The sequence below is a fragment of the Macrotis lagotis genome, chromosome 8 (assembly GCF_037893015.1).
Source record: "Macrotis lagotis isolate mMagLag1 chromosome 8, bilby.v1.9.chrom.fasta, whole genome shotgun sequence".
NCBI lineage: Eukaryota > Metazoa > Chordata > Mammalia > Peramelemorphia > Peramelidae > Macrotis > Macrotis lagotis.
Genome location: NC_133665.1, coordinates 119,078,349 through 119,102,780, shown reverse-complemented (window position 1 = coordinate 119,102,780; position 24,432 = coordinate 119,078,349). Strand labels below are relative to the sequence as shown.

Here is a 24,432-nt window from a genome sequence, read left to right as displayed (position 1 = left end):
ATGTTGGGGTTTTTTTTTTTGACCCATCTTGTTTCTCTAGTTGTCTGGTCTTTACACTTTACTATTTTGTCCAGAGGTTCATAGTAATAGGCATCTATGATATCTCTATATCTCTTCTGTTGAGTTGTATTTGGTTTTGTGTATGCATGTAAAGCCACTTCACTGAATAATAAGCATCTAGATGAAAAACTGCTGACAGCTTATAATGACTTCTTTTTTTGGAGACTTAAGGGAATGGTTGTGATTTTTAATATTAAGAGGTATTTCTTGCACATGAAATCAGCAGTTAGAACAAAGGCTTGATATGCTGTTTCTAAAATCTTCCTTGGAGTGTATGGTGTGTTCAAGAAAGACTAGTATTTCTGGTGTGAGGACTTCCAGGCCCTTTTTGGGGCTGCTTTCTACCTTTGATGTCCACCTGAGCCACCTCTCACCTGTGGCTCCAAGAAGCTGTAGTGGCCACACCCCAGTAAACTATTTTGGCTAAACCAGGTTGAGGGACTGAGGGAGTCTCAAATTCATCGGTGAATTGTATGTGAAGTCTTCCACTGATGGAATGAGTAGATGAGAACACTTTGTTCCAGTGACTATGAAGGCAACTGAAGCAGATGCTATGGAGTGCTTAGAGAGCTTGGTTATACATCAAAGATGCCAATGTCATCTGCTGCATCTAGAGCCATCACCAATTGTCTTGACTCTGTTTTGCCACACTGGTTCATGATGATGAACGAAAGAGTGAGATGGAAGATTTTGTGCAACTCTACCTCACTTAATTCTAATTTGTACACACATCAAAAAACATCACCCATACTTTATCATTTCTGTAGCAATAGGCAAATGATGAAGCAGCAGATATGGATACACTTGGAGCTGTAGTCATAACCCTGCACATGGGAGGCCCAGGCCATAGAGTTGTTTCCCCCATTGTGAAAATAGCAGTGAGATTTGGTGGCTCTCTGGGTGACTGAGCAGCTCTTTTAAGAATTACACTGCTCACCTCCTACAGTGAAGAAGGGATTAGAAAAGGTGCCCTAAAAATTGTCTGCTTATCCAACCCTGACCTGATTACCACAGCAGGCAGGGATCCCATAATGTGTTTGAGACAAAGCAAAACAAAACCAAACAACAGAAACTTCTTCAAAGAAGATTTTATTCACCATCAGTGCATGGAATGTGTGTGCTCTTATAAGCACCACAAAATCCAATAGACCTGAAAGATGAACAGCTCTTGTTGCAAGAGAATTCAGCAGGTATGTCCAAATAGCAACTTCTGAGTGAAATAAAACTGGCAAATGGAGACCAGCATACTCAAGTCAGAGCTGGATGAGCATTTTTTTTTCCTGAAATGGTCACAGGGAAGGGAAATGCAGTGAAGTTGGGGTAGGTTTTACAATCAGAATCTATCCAACATTCTTCAATGCCTACCAAAAGGAGTGAAAGGCAGGCTCCTGACATTGAGATTGTTACTTCTGGGAAAACAACATCATTGCCTATTCTCCATCATGACAAACCCTGATGAAGTCAAAGAAAAATTTTATGAAGACCTAGAGACCCTTATTAGCAATGTACCAAAAGAGGATAAGCTTATAATTCTGGGTAACTTTAATGCTAGAGTAAGCTTAGACTACCAGATATGGCAGGAAATTCTTAGGAAGGATGGAGTTGAAAATAGCAACAGCATTGGTCACCTTCTACTGAAGACTTGTGCATCTCATGACCTTCTCGTCACAAACATTGTCTGTTTTCCATTTACATAAATGCAATAAAACTTCCTAGATGCACCCTCTGTGGAAAGCTGTGATACCTGATCCAGGTTCTCCGAGGATCTCTGAGGTCAGCTCCAAGTTTTATTAGTGATGTAGCCTGAGGCTCTGCATGACTGCCTGTGATCCAGGACCATGTCCTACACAGGTATGGGCTAGCCACATAACTCTGATTAACAACTAGATCAATCATGTGACCCTTGTACTTTGACATTCTGGAATAATATGGTCTATTGAGAAGAATAATAAGTATTGTATGAATCAAGTGGAGTAGAAACTTGTTTACTGCTGTAGTTATAGTATAAATATCCTGGACCCCTGATCAATAAATGCAGTCATCCATGACTCTCTGACTGGCCCAGTTATTTCTCATGTCACTGCAAACACATGCCCAGGGATATTGGCATTAAGTGGCACCTGAACAGGGAGCTGATGAGGACCTGCCATGGGAACTCTCCTGAAACGAAGGACATGGTGTTGGCCCCTAGGAAGGAGCTCCAGGGAAACAAAAGTAACAAGGTAGGGGTGAAAAACACAGTGGAAAGTCTTCATACTAATTAAACTTTAACTGTGCTTTTTAGAAGTTTCTTCTTTACTTTCATTTTTAATTCTTGAGGCTTACTTGGGGATTCTATAGAGATAAAAATAGGACTATAGTCCAGAGACAGACAATACTATTTAAAGATATTAAAGAAATTAGTTCGTTAAAGGGGTTTGTTAATTACCAACCAACAATTAGAGGAATTTATTGAATGTGTAGAAAAATGTTGCTTATGGTTTCTAGGAAAAGGAACATTAGACTTAGAAAAATGGGAAACAGTGGGGAGATAAATGAGTGAGTGATTCAGAGAAGAAGGAACTGTAGCTTTCCCGGTTACCCCATTCTCCATATGTAATGTGTTAAAATTTTGCCTTACACCCACCCCCAATGTGATAAGTGCCACTTGCTTCTAAAATTTTGAAAGAGGACATGGGTACAAGGCCAGATTCCCAGATAAGGAGGAATTGGTGTGTGAATTATTTAGTGCAGAAGTCCTGGAAGTAGAACCTTCAGCTTCTTTGGAAGAAACAGAGCTCAGGACCTGCTTTAAACAGGATCACATTCCAGATGGTATAACTTGCCAAAAGCTTCCTCAGAAGAACTTAGTATAATACAGAAAACAGAAAAGGAAGCAAGGAATAGAGGGGAGGAAATACCATGGGACATGCAAGATATCCTGAGTGCTCCCAGTTTTAGAAAAACCCTGATCCCTGCAATCCAGAAGAAGTGTTTAGAGAACATATAGCCTTAGATTTTAAAGTCCTAAAAGAATTAAAGGCTGAAGTTTCTAATTATGGACTCACTGGCCTGTATTTCTTGGCTTTAGCAGAAACCACTGCTCAGTTAGTATTCTGTCCACAAGATTGGTTTTCAGTCACAAAAACTGACTTCTTGTTATGGAAAACTGAGTTCTTTGAACTTTGTCATGACCAAGCCAAAAGAAATGAACAAACTAATGTCAGAATGTCTTTTGGGATGCTTATAGGAACAGGACTTTATTCTTAGCTAGCTCCTCAGTTGAGATATGATTTACAAGCCTATGAACAGGTCATGATTGCAGTTAAAGCAGCTTGGGTGAAGCTTCCTGGTAAACAAGATGGGGGTACTTATTTTACTAAGATCATTCAAGGTCTGAATGAAATTTCCCTCAATTTAAAGCCTGGCTATTCAGAGAAGCGTGGGGGATTATGAAGCATTCAATATTATATTACAGAAATAAGGATTAGAAAATTTTAATGATGATTGTAAGCAGCCATTGGCAGGAGGGAGAAGAAACATGACTGTGACATGGTGTCAAATGTGGGAACAGCCACCTTTAATGCCCCATGTTATGGCTGTAGCTCTTGGGAGCAGAGATATCGGGAAGTTGCAAGGACAAAATGTTTTAGGTATAGAAAAAAGGGCATTTTCAAAGGGATTGCAGAATAGGAGACTGACAGGACACCTCGAGGAAACCAGCTCGCATGGTAAGGGTCCCTTGAATGTATGTCCATGCTGTAAAAAAGGAAAGTGCTGGACTTCCAAGTGCAGCTCTGTTTTAGATAAGGATGGCAATCCTATTTTGGGAAACTCGAGAGGGGCTAGCCCCATCTCTGACAAATAGGGGCACAACATTGAATTTCACACCACCTCAAACAGTTCCACAAGAATACATTCTTCATCCACCGAATTAACAGTTTTAGATTTATGGCATGCATCCCCTGGCAGTGCAGGCTTTGACCTGCTTCTGCATGTTACATGACTTTATTGGCAAGCATGGGTATATATACTGTTCCCACAGGGGTATGTGGGCCCCCTGCCTGATAAATGTGTCGGATTGGTTATGGGATGCAGTAGCCTTTCTATGCAAGGCCTCATGGTGGTTCCTGGAAAAATATAGATTATGGCTTATGTCATACCTGAGATCAAAGATTTCCTTATACTCAAGGGCACTCAAATGCCACAATTGCTTCACCTACCATATCAAAAACAGGAAAAATGTGTATCAAAGGTGAGAGGAAGCCAAGGATTTGGCAGCTCAGGAAATCAGATATTTTGGGCCCAGACTATTACTGGACAAAAGTTTCAAGGATTGATAGATACTGGGGCAGATAAGTCAGTAATTTCTTCTCACACTGGCCCCACAATTGGTTATTGATACATGAGATACCAATTACAGGGATAGGGTCAGGTAATGTTACTAACAAAAGTGCCAAATTTCTAACCTGGAGCTAACCTCAGAGATCTTGCAGAGCCTGGATGAGGTATCACAGCTTTCAACAACCTCATAGCAAACATTGGCATCTATTGGACTATGTGATCATAAGGAGAAGAGGCAGACAGGATGTGAGATGCTATGTGTAGTATAGAGTGCTGTACTGATCATAGACTCATCCTTTCTAAGATAAATATTCACATTCAACCAAAGTGGTAACCCCAAGGCAAAATGAATACTAGAAGAATTAATGTCAAGAGTTTAGAGTGTCTCTCTGAGTAGGAACAGTTTGTTGCTAACTTGGAGGAAAAACTGAGCCAATACACAGTTGGCCACAGTGGAACAGAAAAAGAGTAGGCAACTTTCAGAGATTTGGTGTACAGCACTACATTTGTTCATTTGGGTCAGAACACTCACAAACATTAAGAATGGTTTGATGAAAATGATGGGGGAATACAGAAACTGCTAAATGAAAAAAACAACTCCCTAAGGTTTACCATCAGGATAGTTCATCTGTTTCTAAGAAGGCAGCATTTAATTCCATCAAAATTAAAATACAAGCAAAGCTTAAAGAGACGCAGGACTCTTGGCCCTGTAAGAGACAAATGAAATTCAGTTTTATGCAGAGAGAGAGAAATAACCCAAAGTGCTTTTATGATGCCCTGAAGGCTGTTTATGGGCCAAAGACATATGGTGCATCTCAGCTACTCAGTGCTGATGGAGTCACATTTATCAATGACAGGGACATGATTCTAGAGAGATGGGCTGAACACTTCCATAGTGTTCTTAACAGATCATCATCAAACAATGCTGAAGCCATTGATCATTTACCTCAAGTTGAAGTCAATCTGTCCTAACTGAAGTTCCAATGAAGAGATTTTGAATGTCATTAGGCTTCTTTAAAGGGGCTAAGTACCTGGCATTCATTCTATTCCAGCTGAGATAGATCTACAAAGTGGTGATCCATTATCCAAAAAAACTAACTAAAATTTTCCAGGTCATATGGCATGAAGAGGTTATCCCCCAAGAATTCAAGGATGCCTCCCATCATCTATCTCTATAAAGGTAAAGGGAATAGATTGTGTTGTGGCAATCGCAGGGGTTTTTCTCTCTTAATCATTGCTGTAAGATTTTTGCCAGAGTCCTAAATAGGCTGATCTTTCACCTGGAAGATGATCACTTCCCTGAGAGCCAATGTGGCTTCAGAAAGGGTAGAGGTATATGGTTTTTGTTGCCCTACAACTCCAGGAAAAATGTCAGGAACAGAACAGAGGTCTGTATACAACATTTGTAGATTTGACCAAGGCCTTCGATACCATCAGTCATGAAGGCTTATGAGAAATTACGACAAAATTTTCTGGATAGTGGATGAAGTTCTTGAGATTTCCCAGTCACCAATGGAGTGAAACAAGGCTATATCCTTCCTCCCATGCATTTTAGCATGATGTTTGTTTTATACACCTTTGCTGAGGAGGAACATGGCCTCAAGGTCAGCTACCACACTGATGGCAAACTCTTCAAGCCAAGTCCAAAGTGGAGGGAATGTTGGTGCATGATTTTCTGTTTGCTGATGACTGTGCACTCAATGCAGCCTCTGAAGCTGAGATGCAATAAAGTATGGATTGATTCTCTGCTGCTTGTGCTCATTTTCGTCTGACACCATCAAGAAAACACAGGTGCTCCATCACCAAGCAACACACAATTCATATGTGGAATCATTGATTACAGCAAATGAAGATGTTTTGAATACTGTGGACCATTTCACTTATCTTGACAGTGTCCTTTCCAGGGAGGCATATGTTGCCAGAGCCAGCTCAGTATTTGAGAAGCTCTGAAAGAAAGTATGGGAGAAAAGAGATATTAGACTATCTACCAAAGTGAAGGTCTACAGAGCCACTTTGCTGACCTCATTGCTTTACTTGTGTGAAACCTGGATAGTCTAGGAGCACCATGTTAGGAAACTGAATCATTTCCATTTGAATTATCTTAGGAAGATTCTGAAGATCGGCTGATAGAAGATACCAGACTCTGAGGGCTTTTCTTGAGCTAAACTACCTAGCATTTCAACATTACTGTAGAGAGAGAAACTACAATGGATTGGACATATTGTTGAGATGCCAAACATATGCTTGCCAAAATGTCTATTTTATGGAGAACTCACAAAGGGGTCAAAGAAGCGATAATGGGTCACCCTGAAGGTCTCTCTTAAAAACATTAGAATTGATTGTACAGCATAGGAGACACTAGCACAGGACTACCCAGCATGGTGTACCCCCATCAGTGAGGGTGCTGTGCTCTGTGAGCAAGGCATAATTGAAGCAGCCTAAAGGAAATGTGACATATATAAATTTAGAGTACCCACCACAGCTGTTCATATGGGTAATTTGTGCCTAACCTGTGGTAGATTATTCTGAGCTTGTATTGGTCTGATCAGCCACAATTGGACACACTGTAATTTGTCTCAGACATAGTGATGTCATTTTGGTATACATCAATAATGAAGGACAAGAACCAATAAAAATGTTTCTTGACTCTTTGGATTAAATGGTAAAAAATAATTGTGAAAATGCTTAAAAGCTATTGATATAAATTCTGTAGAGGAAAGTAGAAGACCTGAAACTTTCTGAGGAACCAGTTTGGTATGAGGGAAAGAGGAATGATCTAGAAAGTAGAAGTTAAAGGAATCAGTTAACAACTAAGTACTGGGGATATGAAAAAAAAGATAAAAAAACCTTGATCTTTACCTCAAGGAATGCATATTATAAGGAGGGAAGGTAGAATAAAAATATTGTGTCCATATAAAATATATCAACTACTTATCACCCTTTTATATGACTTTAGATAAACCATTTAAATTCTTTGAATATCACTTTTCCCATCTGAAAAATGAGAATATTAGACAAAAGAGATTTACTATTCTTCATTTTTACAATTGAACATGAAGGGAGGAGGATAAAGCTCTTCTGTTTTGGGATATCTTTACCTATTTAATCTTAGGCAAGTTCATTATCTTCTCTGAACCTTGGTTTCTCCATCTGTTAAATGAAAATGTTGACCTATAGGATGATATTACCTCTAAGGCCCCATCTAACCCTCAATCTATGATCCTGTGCTGCTGAGAATAGGAAAATCAGCTATGATACTTAAAATGACAAGATGATATCTAAATTCTCTTCAACTCACGTGTTGCCAATTGTTTGACTATCTGCTGTGAAGAATCGCACTTTGACCCAGGGATGCTGATGTAAAAGAAAATAGAGATTTATTAAATAACTTTTGACACAAAGAAAGTAATAGGAAAGTTAATTTATAAAGAGGAGAGAGAAAGAGAGAGAGAGAGAGAGAGAGAGAGAGAGAGAGAGAGAGAGAGAGAGAGAATGAGAGAGAGAATGAGAACACAGGCTTGGGTTAATCAGGCCACATGGGGAGGCAAGAGAGTTTGAAGCACCTGTTAACTACCCCTCCATTGTAGGCTGGACAGAGGGTGATACTTGGGGAATGGTTTTACACCTTGGACCAGGTAACTTCCAATGGCAGTCCTCTTCAGCATGTCATTTCCTGACAGCCAGTGTCCAAGCCAAAGTTAAGTGAAGGGAAAATAAGAGACAAGATACAATCAATAGTGTCCAAGGGAGGCAGAATCTCAAGAGCAGGAACCTCCACTGATTTAACAGATTATGTTTCTGCTACATTCACAATTCTCTGCATTACATGAAGATTCTATTAATGTGAATTAAAAGGAATCTTTCTGAAAATCAAGTAAGTGATTAATGGCCAAGATGGCAGAGATAAGACAGGCACAGTTCTAAAATCTCCTGATCTTTCCCCATCTATGATATGAAGTGAACTTCTTAACAGGAATCCAATCAACAAACGCCAGAAAGCCAGGAGAAACAACATCTACCTCAGGGTTTGTCTTCCACAATCGTGAGTCCTGGTGCAGAGGGCCGATAAGCCATGGATCAGCCTGATTAGCAGCAGGGTAAGAGCCCGGTAGCCTGAGGGACCAAGAACCGGAGTGGTGGGGCTAGAGCCTGGTTGACTGTGGGGGCACGGGTCAACTAGGGAGCAGAGCCATTGGTGTTGGCACTGACCCTCAGCAACTTGCTAGCAGGGCTGGGTGGGGAGAGTTCTAATGCAGGAGAGCTTTGGACATCATCCCTGGGCTCCTCTAGTCCAGCATGCCTCTATTTCATCTGAAGCCTCTTCCCAGAAGAATTACATACCTTCTGACTCAGGCTCAGGTGTGTGAGCAGAAGAAACACTTCATCTGACTATAGGGAGAGTGACGACCTCACCCCAGGGTATAGTCCCACCATTGATTGAAGACAAAAGTATTGAAGTCAAAAGCTTAAATCACTCCCTCCAGGCCAAGGGAGAAGGCCTCAATCAAGGTCATAGAAACTCCATATAAAGCAACCAGCACCCCTACTGGCCATCTGGAGAAATTACACTCAGGGAGCAAATCCTTTAGCACCCCCCCACTGACTGGCTGGAGATATTACACTCAATGAGTAAAGCCTGTAGGGATCCCAACACCAAACCTCTGTGAACCAGCCCCTCCCCAACTCAAGGTCTTATCAAAATGAAGAAGGGTCAGTGGAAAGGTGGATCCATAGAAAACTTCTTGGAAGGAAAAGACCCTAACTCAGAGAGACCTAGAAACTCTGAGGAGAATATGATCTGGTTTCCAGCACAGAAAGACTTCCTTTAAGAAATAAGGAGTTTAAAAATCAGTTCGAAAATTTGGAGAAAGAAACCAAAGAGAAGATAAACACCTTGCAAGAAATCACTGGAAAAAACAATTGGACAAATACAAAATGAAAATAATTCTCTCAGATCCTCAATTGGGCAAATGCAAAAAGAAAATAATTCTCTCAAAACCTCAATTGGTCAAATGGAAAGCTCTTTCAAAAATGGAATTGACCAGTTGGAAAAGGAGTTGCAAAAGGTAAATGAAGAAAACTCCTCTCTAAAAAAAAAATTGGAGACTGCGTAAACTAAAGACTTCATGAGACAGCAAGAGCCTGTTAAAGTCAAAAAAATAGAAATAAAATAGAAGAAAATGTAAAATACCTCATCAGCAAAACCGCTGATCTTGAGAATAGATTGAGGAGGGACAACCTGAGAATTATCGGTCTTCCTGAAAACATTGAAGAGAACAAAAGCCTGGACTTAATATTATAGGACCTAGTGATGGAAAAATTTCCCTGATATCATGGAACCAGAGGGCAAAATAGTTATTGATAGATCCCCTCCAGAAAGAGATCCTAAAATGAAAATACCAAGGAATGTTGTGGCCAAATTCCAGAACTATCAGATAAAAGAAAATCCTGCAAGCAGTCAGAAAGAAACAATTTAAATACCAAGGAGCCACAGTAAGGATTATTTAGGACCTTTCTGCATCAACATTAAGGGATTGAAGGGCCTGGAACGAGATGTTCCAAAAAGCAAGGTTGCTTGGAATGCAGCCAAGAATCCACTATTTGGCAAAGCTGAGCCTTCTTTTTCAGGGGGAAAAGATGGGCATTTAGCAAAATGGAAGAATTCCAAAAATTCCTGATGAGAAGACCAGAGCTAAATAGAATATTTAGACATCAAATAGGAGGTTCAAGAAACACATGAAAAAGATAAAAAATGGGGGGCAGTAAAGAAAAAAACCTGCTCTCCAATAAGATGAAACTGGCTATAACCCTACCTGGGAGAAAGACTCTAATAACTCTCAAGAATTGTAACTCTTATTAGAATATCCTTAGCTAGAAGTGATGGATACTCATAATTTTCTGACTCAGAATGATTTAAAAACATTTCCTCCCTAAAAAAGGGGACAGGAAGGAGATGGAAGGAGGGAGGGGATTGAATGGGGCAAACCTCATTACATTAAGAGGTACAGAAGACCTATGGTAATAGAGGGGAAGAAGAGAGGAGATGAGAAGCACCTGAATCTTCCTCTCATCAGACTTGGCTTAAAGTTAACTTAAACACATACTCAGTTAACTTAAAAAAAAATATTCCTTTAAAGTATTAAAAGGTGAAAAGGGGCGGGAAGGATGGAGACAGGAAGAGGGAGAAAAGGGGGAACTAACAGAAGGGAAGGGGAAAAGGGAAAAAGGGAAAGGGGAAAGAAAGGGGAGGGGGTGGATATAGGAGGGAAAACAAACCAAAGGGGATGGTATTCAGAAACAAAATAGTGGAGAATACAGATAAAGGGAACAAAGGGGAAAATACAAATAGAGGGAAGATAGCATGGAGGGCAATAAAGAGTTAGTAATTATAACTTTGAATGTGAATGGGATGAACTCTCCCTTAAAATGTAAGCAAATAGCAGACTGGATTAAAAACCAGAATCCTGCAATATGCTGCTTACAAGAAACTCATTTGAAGTAGAGAGATACATATAGAGTAAAGGTAAAAGGTTGGAGCAAAATATATTTTGCTTCAGCTGAAGTGAAAAAAGCAGGGGTAGCAATCATTACCTCAGATAAAGCAGTTGCAAAATAAAGATTTCATTAAAAGAGATAAAGAAAGAAACTATATCCTCCTAAAGGTACCATAGATAATAAAGTGACTTCAATACTGAATATGTATGCACCCAATGGTATAGCATCCAAATTCTTAGAGGAGAAACTGAAAGAACTACAGGAAGACAGACAGCAAAATTCTACTAGTGGGAGACCTCAACCTCCCACTCTCAGATTCATATAAATCGAATCATAAAATAAACAAGAAAGAAGTTTAAGGAAGTAAACAGATTGTTAAAAACTAGATATAATAGACTTATGGAGGAAATTGGATGGGGATAGAAAGGAATATCCCTTTTTCTCTGTAGTAAATGGCACTTATACAAAAATTGACCACGTACTAGGGCATTAAAACCTAATGATCAACTGCAGAAAGGCAGAAATAGTGAATACATCTTTCTCAGATCATAATGCAATAAAAATCATATTCAATATTGGCCAAGAGAGATATAGACTCAGAACTAATTGGAAACTGACTAACCTCATTTTAAAGAATGAGTGGATCAAACAACAAATTATAGAATTATTTATTTTGTCCTAGATAATGACAATAATGAAACAATATACCAAAACCTATTGAGATTTACTCAAAGTAATTGTCAGGGGATGTATTATATCTTCAGATGCTTACATGAATAAATTAGAGAAAGAGGAAATCAACTAAATATGCAACTAAAAAATTAGAGAAAGAACTAATTAAACCCCCAATTAAATACCAAATTAGAAATTGCAAAAATTAATGGAGAAATTAATAAAAATCAAAAGAAAAAATATTGAACTAATAAATAAAATCAAGAGTTGGTTTTATGAAAAAACCCAATAAAAGTGATAAACCTTTGATCAATTTGATTAAAAACAAGAAAGAAGAAAAACAAATTGCTAGTATTAAATAAATGAAAAAGGTGAACTCATCACCAATGAGGAGGAAGTTAAAGTAATAATTTGGAATTATTTTGCCCAGCTCTATTCCAATAAATTTGACAATCTAAGGGAAATTGACAAATATTAAAAAAATATAAGTTGCCCAGGTTAAATGAAGAGGAGATTAAATGCCTAAACAACCTTATCTCAGAAAAAAGAAATTCACCACCCATCATTGAACTCCCTAAGAAAAAATCTCCAGGGCTAGATGGATTCACAAGTGAATTCTAGCAAACATTTAAGGTTGGTTCCAATTCTATATAAACTCTTTGGAAAGATAGGTGAAGACAGAACTCTGCCTAACTTTTTCTATGAAACTAATATGGTACTGATACCTAAACAAAGAAGAGTTAAAAACAGAAATAAAATTATAGACCTTTCTCCCTGATGAATATAGATTCAAAAATCTTAAATAAAAATCTTAGCAAAGTGATTACAAGTTATTACTATGATAATACATTTTGACCAAGTAAGATTCATTCCAGGAATGCAGGGTTGGTTCAATATTAAGAAAACTGGTAGTATAATTAATTATATGAACTACAGTAAATCTATCAGAAAGTATATGGTTGTATCAATAGATGCTGAAAAAGCTTTTACAAAAATACAGCATATTACTACTAAAAATACTAGAGTGTTGGAATAAATGGACCATTCCCTAGAATGATAAGCAGTATCTATCTGAAACCATCAACAAGCATTATATTTAATGGGGAATGTCTATAGGCATTCCCAATAAGATCAGGGTGAAACAAAGATGCCCATCATCACCATTACTATTCAATATCGTATTATAAATGTTAGCTTCAGCCATTAAAGAAAAAGACATTGAAGGAATTAGAATTAGTAAGGAGGAGACAAAACTCTCACTCTGCAGATGACCTAGAGAATCCCAAGAAATCATCCAAAAAAACTACTGGAAACAGCAATTTTAGCAAAGTTGCAGGATATAAAATAAACCCTCATAAATCATCAATTTTTCTATATATGACTAGCAAGATACAGCATGAAGTCATCAAAACTGTCTGGTGTTGGCTAAGAAATAGAGTGGTGGAACAGTGGAATAGACTAGGTGTAATAGCAGGAGACAATTATAGTAATCTGCTGTTTGATAAACCCAAAGAGTCCAGCTATTGGAATAAAAACTCTCTCTTCGATAAAAACTGCTGGGACAATTGGAAGTTAGTATGAAAGAAACTTAGATTAGACCAACACCTCATATGCTATACCAAGATAAGATCTAAATGGATACAGGATTTAGACATAAAAAAATATTATAAGCAAACTAGAAGCTCAAGGACTAGTTTACTTGTCAGATCTATGGAAAGGGAAGCAGTTTATGACTAAGAAGAGATGGAGAACATCACCAAAAACAAACTAGATGATTTTGATTACTTTAAATTTTGCACAGATAAATCCACTGTAACCAAGATCAAAAGAAATGTAGTAAACTAATATTTCTGAGAAAGGACTCATTTCTAAAATATACAGAGAACTTAGTCAAATTTTTTAAAAAAAAGCCATTCTCCCAATTGACAAATGGTGAAAGGATATGCAAAGGCAATTTTCAGATGAGTTCAAAGCAATCCATAGTCATATGAAAAATTGCTCTAAGTCATTACTTATTAGAGAAATGCAAAGTAAAGCTTTTGTGAGGTACCAGATCATATTCTCAGACTGGCCAATGTGACGAGAAAGAGTAATGATCATTGTTGGAAGAGTCATGGGAAATCTGGGACACTGTTACATTGTTGATGGAGCGGTGAACTCATCCAACCTTTCTGGAGAGCAATTTGGAACTATGCCCAAAGTGCAACAAAAATGTGCATATCCTTTGATCCAACAATAGCACTACTGGGTCTGTATCCTGAAGAGATGATGAAAAAGGGTAAAAACATCAGTTGTACAAAAATATTCATAGCAGCCCTGTTTGTGGTGGCAAAGAATTGGAAATCAAGTAAATGTTTTTCAGTTGGGGAATGGCTTAGCAAACTGTGATATATATATATATATATATATATATATATATATATATATATATATATATATATATATATATATATATACATGTCATGGAACACTATTGTTCTACTAGAAATCAGGAGGGATGGGAATTCAGGGAAGCCTGGAAGGATTTACATGAACTGATGGATAAGCAGAACCAGAAAAACACTGTATACCCTAACAGCAACATGGGCGTGATGATCAACTTTGATAGACTTGCTCATTCCATCAGTGCAACAATCAGGGACAATTTGGGGCTGTCTGCAATGGAGGAGTACCATCTGTATCCAGAGAAAGAACTATGGAGTTTGAACAAAGACCAAGGACTATTAACTTTAATTCAGAAAAAAACTGATATCTTGTCTGATCTTGCTATTTCTTATACTTTTGTTTCTTAAGGATATGATTTCTCTCTCATCACATTCAATCTGGATTAATATATACCATGGAAACAATGTAAGACTGTCAAATTGCCTTCTGTGGGCGGTGGGGGGGGAGGGAAGTAAGATTAGGGGAAAATTGTAAAACCTCTAAATCTTTAAAAATAGAGTTAAAAAATATTGCAATTAAAAAAAAGAAAATCAAGTAAGCAAAGTGCCTTCATAGCTATAACTATTTGACTAAATGGTATCTTCACAAATTTATTTATTTAAGAAAATAAGCTACACATATGCATATATATGAATTTCAATTTACACATATGTCTTTATTATGCCATTTATTTACTCTTTAGTTTTTAGGAATCCCCACAATTTATAAACAATCTTTACAAAAGTAATTATAAAAAGAACAAAGTTCAGACGAAAATGTTTATCTATATTATGATTTTAATTCAATAAAGAATTCTAGTTTTAAGAAGATAAATTATGGTAGGTAAGTAAAATATTTTTGAATGGTAAAGACAAATTTAGTGAAAAAATAAAAACATTTATACTCCTTTAAATTTCCTTTTAGATTTATAAATCAATGTTAAAAAATATTTTTCTTCTTTTAGACGTAAGGACAATTATTATAGAATTAGAGTAGCATGTAAAGACCATAACAAAATTCTGACATCTTTGTTTTATGGGGGGGACGTTTTATAATGCTAATATAGCATGGAAAATCATTTATGTAGAAATATAATTGACAATTTTGAATATTGTGTTTCAGTCAAAGTTTATGTCATGTTGCATCACAAGAGTCCTCATATACTATGTTTAACCCAAAGACTACGCAATACAGAATTGATAGACCCAGCATTCCACTGGCATGCACCAATTGATAATGCTGATTTAGGTAAGACTTTTTGCTTTTTTATTGTAATTATTGAGAGATATACTTTTAGTGTGGGGGGGATAGTATGTGCCTCATAACTGAATTTATCCCTTTTCTTAATGTGTTTGTATAATTTTTGGATGAAGATTTTTAGAATTTAGAGTCTTAGTTTGCAGTGGCTATTTCCTAAGGAGGATATATTTTGATTAAGAAAATGCAGACATAGCATGGATCATTGAGAGAGTTTGAGAAAGTTCAATAACTTTTAAATATTTTAAAGGAAATTCTATCCGCAAAATTTAAAATATTCAGCTTGCTTATCTAGTTTACTGTTTTGTGATCTTTCTTTTACTATTTGTACATATTATGAGGAGCAGATTTGTTCTTTGCTATCTAAAGACAATAAGTATGTACTTAGAAATATATATATATATATATTCATAAATAGCTTTATTTTATTTTGAGTAGGCACATTCACTTAGGATGTGCTTTTTATAAAATGTACCTTTTATAAATTGTCTTAAATTATTTTACCAAAGAAGATGTTGGACATAATATACTGTTTTATTTTGTCTTAATTTTGGTTTTATTATTCACTAAACTACTATTTAGTATAATAGCATTTCTACATTTTAAAAATTATGTTTTTAAGGATTAATTTTCTATCCTATAGTTTCACATTAATTATATATTAATACCTACTAGTTATTTTGATACATTTTTCTTATATCTTCAACCCTTCTTCCTCTGCTTATTCCTCACCTTCTGCTTATAAACATACTCAGATCTACTGTCTCCAATAAACCTTCTTTGATCTTACTACTCTTGTTAAATGATCATCCTTTCTTCCTTCACTATTAAACTTCTAGAAAGAATAATTTTACTTGCTACTTCATCTTTATCACTTACTCATTCCTTAATTCCTTGCTAATCTAATTTTATTGAAATATTTTTCTCCAGGATCATTGATAACCTCTTCATTGCTATAACTTCATTGAATCAGGGTCCAGAGAATGATTGACTGGCAAATTGACTGGCATCCTGTAGAGCTGGTCTTGGAGATATAAAGCTAGAGAAACAAAACTCAAGATAAAAAAAAATTGAGCAAGCAAAAACCAAAGATATTATAACAGAGAAGTCTAGTTAACAAAGGTCCAATAATTAGGGGAAAAAACTAAGTTGTAAACAAGCTCAAAAATAGTATGAACAAATATACTGAATAAGCGTTTTAAAACTGCACATATCCAAAAAGTAATTTGCAATAAAATTTTCTATTTTGCTTTAGAGATGTTTAGATTGAACAGAAATTCTAGTTGAAGAATGGATGTCTTTTAAAGCAGTTATAAACAGCCATATTGATATTCTTTTCCTTAAAGGAAACTTCTTTTGATAAAAAGTCACATGCTATGTGAAAAAGCCCAAGACAAAATACTTGACAGTTTTTTAAACTTTAGAAGACAGACTTCCAATGGCTCCCTCTCATACTTAATCATGATGCACCTGGAATGATCATGGCAATTTGCTATTACAGAGCAGAAAGGAAAATGAGGACATGTTCCCTTATGAATTAGATGTCCTTTTACAGGCAGAAGTCATAGACAATCCTTTTCAATGAGCCAGGCTCCAGGTCTTCTAGGTGAGGAATTCCTTTAAGAGAATCCTACCCCAGTTGAGGCTAGGGTCATTTTTTCAAAGGCCACTCACTCCATCTAAAGAATTTTAACATCAAACTCCATAGGCCTAACTGCTTCATTGGAAAATTGTCTTTCTATTTTAACATACCTGATGTCAGACAGATTAATTATCAATACATTGTAATATAGCAATTACATATAACCCAGAGCTTCAGATGACTTGAATACTAAGGAGAACCAAGAGTGTGCCAGGGTGTAATTTGGTATAAGAGATCCAGGGAAAAATTATAATTCATTTGTTGCTCATGTACCTAAGGACAGTGCTGTAAATGAAATGCAACAAACAGGTTTTGATATGTACAAACACAATAACTCTAGTACATATTTTTTATAAAATCAACTTTTTACAATGAAGCCATTTAGTTATTAAATATGTTTAAAATAACTAAAAATCTCCTTTTGGCTAGGAGGTTGCCCATCATCTCCCTACTTCTCACATAAAAATTAGCTAGAGATTGCCACAGAGAAATCTCAAATTATCATTATTTTATCCTCTTCATATTACATAGGTGCTTTTCCCTCAAAGCAAATAACCAAATTTAGTCCCAGTTTACATATATAGCCAAGAACTTCTATACATAAACATTTAACTACCAGCCATCTTCAAAATACAAATTATTACTTTCAGAATTCTTTGAAACCATTAGAATATCTTAGGTAACCTTAAATTACTAACATGTGTTATTGAATCCACAGATTTATCCCAGAAGGGGTCACAATTTGTGATATTTCCCTCATCACCCCTTTAAAGAAATAAAATGTTAATTCCTGGCTTTTACATTGCACTATTCAAATAGCTTATATGTTCATGAGAAATAACCAAATATTGTAAATATAACTTATTTGAAGTTACAAAAGAATATCATATATAATATATTATATATATATGTATATATATATATATATACATATATATATATATTTAAAACTGATGAATACATCTTATTCATCAATAAGTTACCTTACAAGTTGGACCACACAATTGCCCTCAGTTGTCTGTCAGAGCTGCACCCCTGTCACCCCACATCAGCTGTCTGTAGTTACCATGGGAAAGGACCACATTCTTGACTTCTTTAAAATTAAACATACATTATTAATTTACATTGAACATAAGATTCTTATTTAAAGTTTTCATTCCCCTGAGAACAAGAGCAAAATGCTGTAAATGCTAGACAATGTTAATATATAGTCTTACTTCTTACTTTCAAATAGCAGGTGTTAAGTGGATTTTACTTTTAGTCACATACACACACATATGCATCTATATTTCCTTCCAAAAACTTGATTTTTTTTGGTTCTTTTGGGTTTTTTTGGCTTTTGCAAGGCAATCGGGTTAAGTGACTTGCCCAAGGTCACACAGCTAGGTAATTATTAAGTGTCTAAGGCTGGATTTGAAAGGTGCTCTATTTACTATGCCACCTAGCCACCCCCAAAAACATGAGATAAGAGACAAAGATTATTACAAACTTTATTCTATTACCAAAAAAAGACCTTGTGAGAGTAGTTGATAATGCATTATCAATATCAAGTTAACATCACAACAAATTAGATTACAAAATTTAGTACAGTATTTTTTTTTCCCAAAAGAAATCAGTAAATACATATGATTCAATATTCCCAAATTCCTTGACATAAAATCCATCCCAATTATGTTTTTCTTCTTGAGAACACATATAAATTCTCAGATTTGTTACAGAACTTTCAAATACTTTGAACTCAAAGGTGACTAAATCACTCTGATTTAGGTCTTCTTTTTTTAACCAAAGGTGGGAGCCTTTTCCTGTCAAAGGCCTTCCCTCCTTCTCTTCAAAGCCTCTTGAGGGCAGAAACTCTACAATGCCTAAACCTTAAAGTCTCAATTGACATAAGTTGAATACAGCTGTCAATCAATATTAGGTTAACAAAAATTTAGCTCACAGCTGAGAATATTTCACCACCAACTTGCAATTTACACGCTTTCAAATGGAATAATGATTCTCTAGTATGGGCAGGCTCAGATTCCAACCCAATTAATTTCTTAATTTTAAATTAGAACTTTTTATTAAGCTCAAAATGAAAACTAAAAGGAATAACATTTAATTCAGGTTAATTCTAACTTTTTTCAGATCTGAATTACACACACACACACACACACACACATTAAGATTGTGATAGCCAATCAATAGTTAAAGTTTAATGCATTCTTAAGTTACTTTAGTTGGCTTCCCTTCTTTTTCCTCTTTTCTTCTTTAACTAACTGTTCATAGTACTTGTCAATTAATTTGGTGTCCGGGGTCTTCTTCCCCGGACTCCCGAGTGAGCTCCTCAGTGGGCACTGCTTCAGGCGTCCCTGGTATTTCCCTCCCCCCGGGGATCAGCGAGGAGGGACTCAGGCAGACACTTCTTCAGGAGGCATATGTTTTATTAGGTGCAGAGGGATCCCCCGAATAGCTCAGGGTGATGGCTAATATAGGGAGTTAGTTCTGGGCTGCCACCCCGATCCGCCCCGAGGGCAGAACCTACCACCCGATTGGAGCAAGCGACACAGGCCAACCAGGTGAAGCCACTGCTCCCCTTAAGGAGCCGTGTCTTCTTTAGATTGGCCTGACCTCACTCTCGGGGAGGTCCTATCCACTCAGGCGGTCAGGGCCGACCCCCGACAATTTGGCTGCTTACTCTTCCCCACAGCTCTCAAGGATATGGCCTCCAGAGACTGAAATAATGCCTTTAGGGCATGGGCTTGGAATTGATAACTACTTGTAGTCTAAGGAAAATGTGGTGTCATTTCCTCAGCCTCCTTCCTCCTCCCCAAAGCAGGAAGAAGGAATGGGGGTCCCCTATTTTAAACAATGGGGCTAAAACAAGTTTTGGGGAGATCTTTTCCTTCCAGCAGTGAAGCATGCATTCCAGCTGGGATATAGGTTTGAGTTTCTAAGTTTGCCCTCCCTCTGCAGAGAGTGGGGGCTGCAGAGAATGAGAGAGAATGAGAGAGAGAGAGAGACAGAGAGAGAGAGAGAACCATCCAAAGATAATTTAGGAACTCAGGTATTTTGCTAATAGCTAACTTTTGTCAAATCTAATTCTTTCCAAGGAGATAGCATAAACTGGGGGTGGGGCATGGGAATCTTCAGTACCAAATTTTCCACATGTTTTAATTCTGCTAAGGGTCAATTTGACCTACAACTAAACGTCCTTCCTTAATAATCTACAATCTTACAGTGAGGTCACCTCAGTACTACCTTCACAGGTCAGTCTAAACAAAAAACACAGGGAAGGGCCACATTAGGGCTACTGCAAAACATGACATGGGAGTTCCTTGTGGGTCACATCTGATGCCACACCTCTGCTGACTCCTCACTCAACCTTTCTCGATCCCAGGGCTGAAAAAAAGGTACATACATTCATAGGAAGGAGGGCTAGAGTGGTCCAATGTAATTTTCCTACCTTTCTAGAAATCTTGGATCTAAAAAAGGGTGTGCTTCTCACCTATGGAGCTTGATCCAGTTTCCCAGGTCAAGGCAGGAAATCCCTTCATGGTCACCAAAAATGTAACAGCTTCTTGAATTGATTACTGCCTGAGAAGAATCACTGAGAGAACTGGAAATGCAGGTGTGAAAGAAAATGGAGACTTTTTAAAAGAAATTAGAACACAAAAGAAAGCAATAGGTAAAGAGAGAGACAGATTAAAGAACAGAGTTGACTTGCTGACAGAGAGTGAGAGGCAAATGGCCTTGAGGGGAGGTCCAACTTAAATTTTATGGTCTTGCCCCTTCTCCAGAGGGCAAAAGGAGAATTCCCTTCCCCCCCTTACTGGACTGGCATTAGGTAGTGTTGAAGACTGAGGAGATCAGGATACACATTTTACATTAAATAATGAAACAATTCCAGCCAATTTACATCTCAAGAGCAGGAAGCCACCCATTTAAACAGATTTAGCAGACAGGTTTTGTTTCTGCCACATTCATAATTCTCTACATCTTTTCCTTGCATCATTGTAAGACAGTATCTAAGGATAAAAATTTCTATTTTTTTACTTTCCAGTAGATTTATGTTTAATGAAGGAAAAAAGGGAGAAAAGAAAAGCAGCATTTGTAAATATGTTCTAAAATCACAGCAAACATTTGTTTTGAGAAATAAGAAACTCATAATCTTGTACACTAAAGTTGGCATTCTTAGATTGACTATAAAATTTACTATAAAATGTCAGAAGAATTGCTATATAGATCAGATCATTGATAGTTATGTTGTTGTTGTTTGTCCTTCATTTTCGAAGAAGACCATGACATCAGGGAGATGATGCCTTGATATGAAAGTGAGTTGGATTTAAATGAGGGGATACTGTGCAAAGTCATAGCTTCTCTTATTCTTCAGAAGCTATCTGGATCTAGTGGCCAGATATGGATTAGAAGGACTGTGGAGGTGATCCTGGATGAAGTGAGAGACTTTGGCTTTTTAAAGGTCATAGTTTGAGGCAAATGACCTGTCAATTAAGGTTAGGTGAGTGAGATGAAGCAGAGGCCAAAAATGACTACTTCCAGAAAAGAAGAAAATATTGTAAGGGTAAGACCCTTCAAGATACCTCAGTGATTAAGGCAGGTGAGAAAGAAAAAAAAAGCAAGGAGCCTCTTTTGCATACTCAAAAACAAATGAACAGACAAATAATTTGAGAGGGAAGATTACAGATTTCTAGCCAAAACAGAGTCAATTGTTTGAATTCACTCTTAACTAATCTGAGTTCAAACAATGGATTAAGTAGGCTTCTGACAAATTGGATTGGGGTTAATTATAAACCATTCTTTCTAGAAGTAGTTGACTGCTACCTATTTTTCTCTTTGAAGAATACAAAGCATTAAGTTTTGACTTTTACCATAAATAGCCTTCTCTGGAATGGATAATCTTATCTCATAGCCCTTTAAACTACTAATTAGTTATCACATTCCAATTTATAGTATTTCTTTGGGTACTATCTCTTTCTTCTTACTAGTTTGGAAGTTGCCTGAGGTTAAGGATTATACTTTATTTTTCATAGTATGTTTTTGCTCCCAGGCCCCATTTGTAATACCTTTCATTGTACTTAACAAATATTTTTTGAATGAATGAAGCCTCTCTCTTTTTTTTTTTACAGGAAAGGCTTCTATCTCCATAAAGTATAGAATTTTCTTAATTTTGCATTGCTATTTGTGCATACAGGGAAAAAAAAGTTTGTTTCTATTACTGGCTTATTCTGTAGGTAAGATTTTTCTCATCTGTGGCACTAAATCTTTGTTTTATTAAAATATTTAGTGGCAGCTAAGTACTGTTGAGGTGTATAGGAAAAATGTTGAAATTCATGATGCAGGACTGGCCTCCCAATGGGAGACTGCAACTCAGTTGAGAGGATGAGCTTTTAAAGGTTAGAGATGAGATTATCAGGGAGACCTAGATAGGGGTGTAGGGGAGTTGCTGTGAGAGCCAGGATTCGATAATTAAGTACATGTGGATGAGGGGCAGCAGCTCAAAAACTTGATCCTTTCAGGCCAGGGCAGGGATGTATTCTTTTGTTGGTAGAGCCTTGGCTTTTGTACCAGGTGCCAGGGATTTATGTAGAGTGTTCGTAAGGGGCAAGATGCTGTGGTTCATTGACCTCCTCAATTACTAGTATTTCCTATGGTTATTTATCCTCAAAAAGTAGTTTGCTACCATAATCAGGCAAGTAGTTGCCCCCCCCAAATGAGTGTAAAACTTACCTATGAAAAGCACCCTCCTCTAGATTCAAAGGATTCTTCTTTTCTTCTCAGAAACACATGGATACATAAAAGGAAATCTGTATTTTTAAATCCAATTTGTTAAAATCTATAGATGCCTCTCCTGCATGAAATTACACTTAAAAAAGTAATTCAAATTGCTGTTATTTTTGTAAGATTTTTGTGTTTTATTAAAATTAAAGAGATCCCTATGGAAAGAAATGCAGGAGTCAAAAAGAAATGCAAGACAATTAGGTTCTATTTGGAATAAAAGTCTGTTACTATCCTGCTGCTTCAGTCATCACTTTCTCTTCTAGTCTGTCTGAAATTTAATCTTTTATTTTCTCTTATTATTATCTTTCCTTGATAAAAAGAATAGTAATTAATATTCACATAGTTCATTTGCCTAGTGTTTGCAAAGCTCTTTTTGTGTTACTAATTTGACTCTCACAAAAAATCTGAAATGTAGATTTACAGGTTTACATTTTGTATTGAGGAAATTGAGGCCACACATGTAAGTGTCAAAAATGAGATTGAAATTCCAATCTAATAGACCCCCACATTATGAGAAAGGTAGTTTTATTAAATATGATTAGATATATATCAGCCATTATACACAAACCTGCAGTGGAAGAATTGTGATTTATCATAATGAAGTATTTACATTGCACTATATGGAAAGCCATCTTCTTTATTCCATATAACAAATAGTAGTTATTTTCTATTCTATTTAATAGATGAGGATTTTGATTTTAAAATTATTTAAATTAATAAGCATAACTTTCCACATTACCTTACAATGATATGGTTAAATTCTGCAAATAGAAAAATAACTTTAAAAAGTTGTATTAACCTAGATTTCTTTTATAGTATACATTGTGTGAGGTGCTTTGGGAGGAACTTGAGTTTAACAGTCTACTTGGGGGAAAGAGTATTAAGAGATGAAGCCATTTGGAAAAGAAAATTGTGGAAAGCAGCAAATCTTAAATGGGCATGGGTTAGGGGAATGAATGTTGCAAGAAAGAGTTGGAGAAGATTTCTTGAAGACACTTTAGTTTTGAAATGACATGTGGTATATAGTTTAGGTTAAGGATTAGTAGAGGAGCAGGAGAAAGGCCTGGGGGATAAGAAGGGAGTAGTAAGGATTAGAAAGTTTGTGTGGTTTGTGCAATAAGATAAAAGGTTGTCAATGGGGATGGCTAGGTGGTAGAGTGGATAGAGCACTGGCCCTGGAGTCAGGAGTACCTGAGTTCAAATCCAGCCTCACACACTTAATCATTATCTAGCCCTGTGGCCTTGGGCAAGCCACTTAACCCCATTGTCTTGCAAAAACCTAAGGGAAAAAAAGGTGGTCAATGTAGTGGAACAGAGGAAATTAGTCTCATTGTACCTGTCATTCTAAGGTGGTTAAGTGTCACGTGATATTGTGTGATTCATGCCTATGAACAGTCAAAAAGTGAAGTGAAATAACTAGATGCTTGAGTCTTTGGACTTCGGTTAGTTATTGAAGCATAGATTGCTTTAAGATAAGTGTTTGGAGTTCACATTGGAGAATTAAGATGATGTTATCTAAAAGGGATCCTCTTTCATAGTTCTTCATAACTTACCTCTTCCTCCAAGCCTGATTCTTCATAAATCTAATTACATCTTAAACTCCCTCTCCCAATCATGTGTACTTCAGTCTAATGACACTGATCTTCTAGATATTCCTTGGATATTCCTTCTCTTGACTCTGGCATGTTCACTGTATGTCCCTCATGACTAAAATACTCTCTCTTTCCTCAACTCTACCTCTTGATTTCCCTGACTTACTTCATGTCTCCCTCCAACTAAAT

At 36.7% G+C, this 24,432-nt stretch overlaps 1 protein-coding gene across 1 annotated transcript in view; it reads left to right on the top strand.

The window, feature by feature from the left end:
• Positions 1-19,851, top strand: part of LOC141496534 (zona pellucida-binding protein 1-like) — a 39,907-nt gene extending 20,056 nt beyond the window's left edge. Inside the window, exons 3-4 of the mRNA XM_074199033.1 lie at positions 15,097-15,222; positions 19,829-19,851. Of these exons, the coding sequence (XP_074055134.1) occupies positions 15,097-15,222; positions 19,829-19,851 (149 nt within the window). The remainder of the gene's footprint in view (positions 1-15,096; positions 15,223-19,828) is intronic.
• Positions 19,852-24,432: the final 4,581 nt, after the last annotated feature.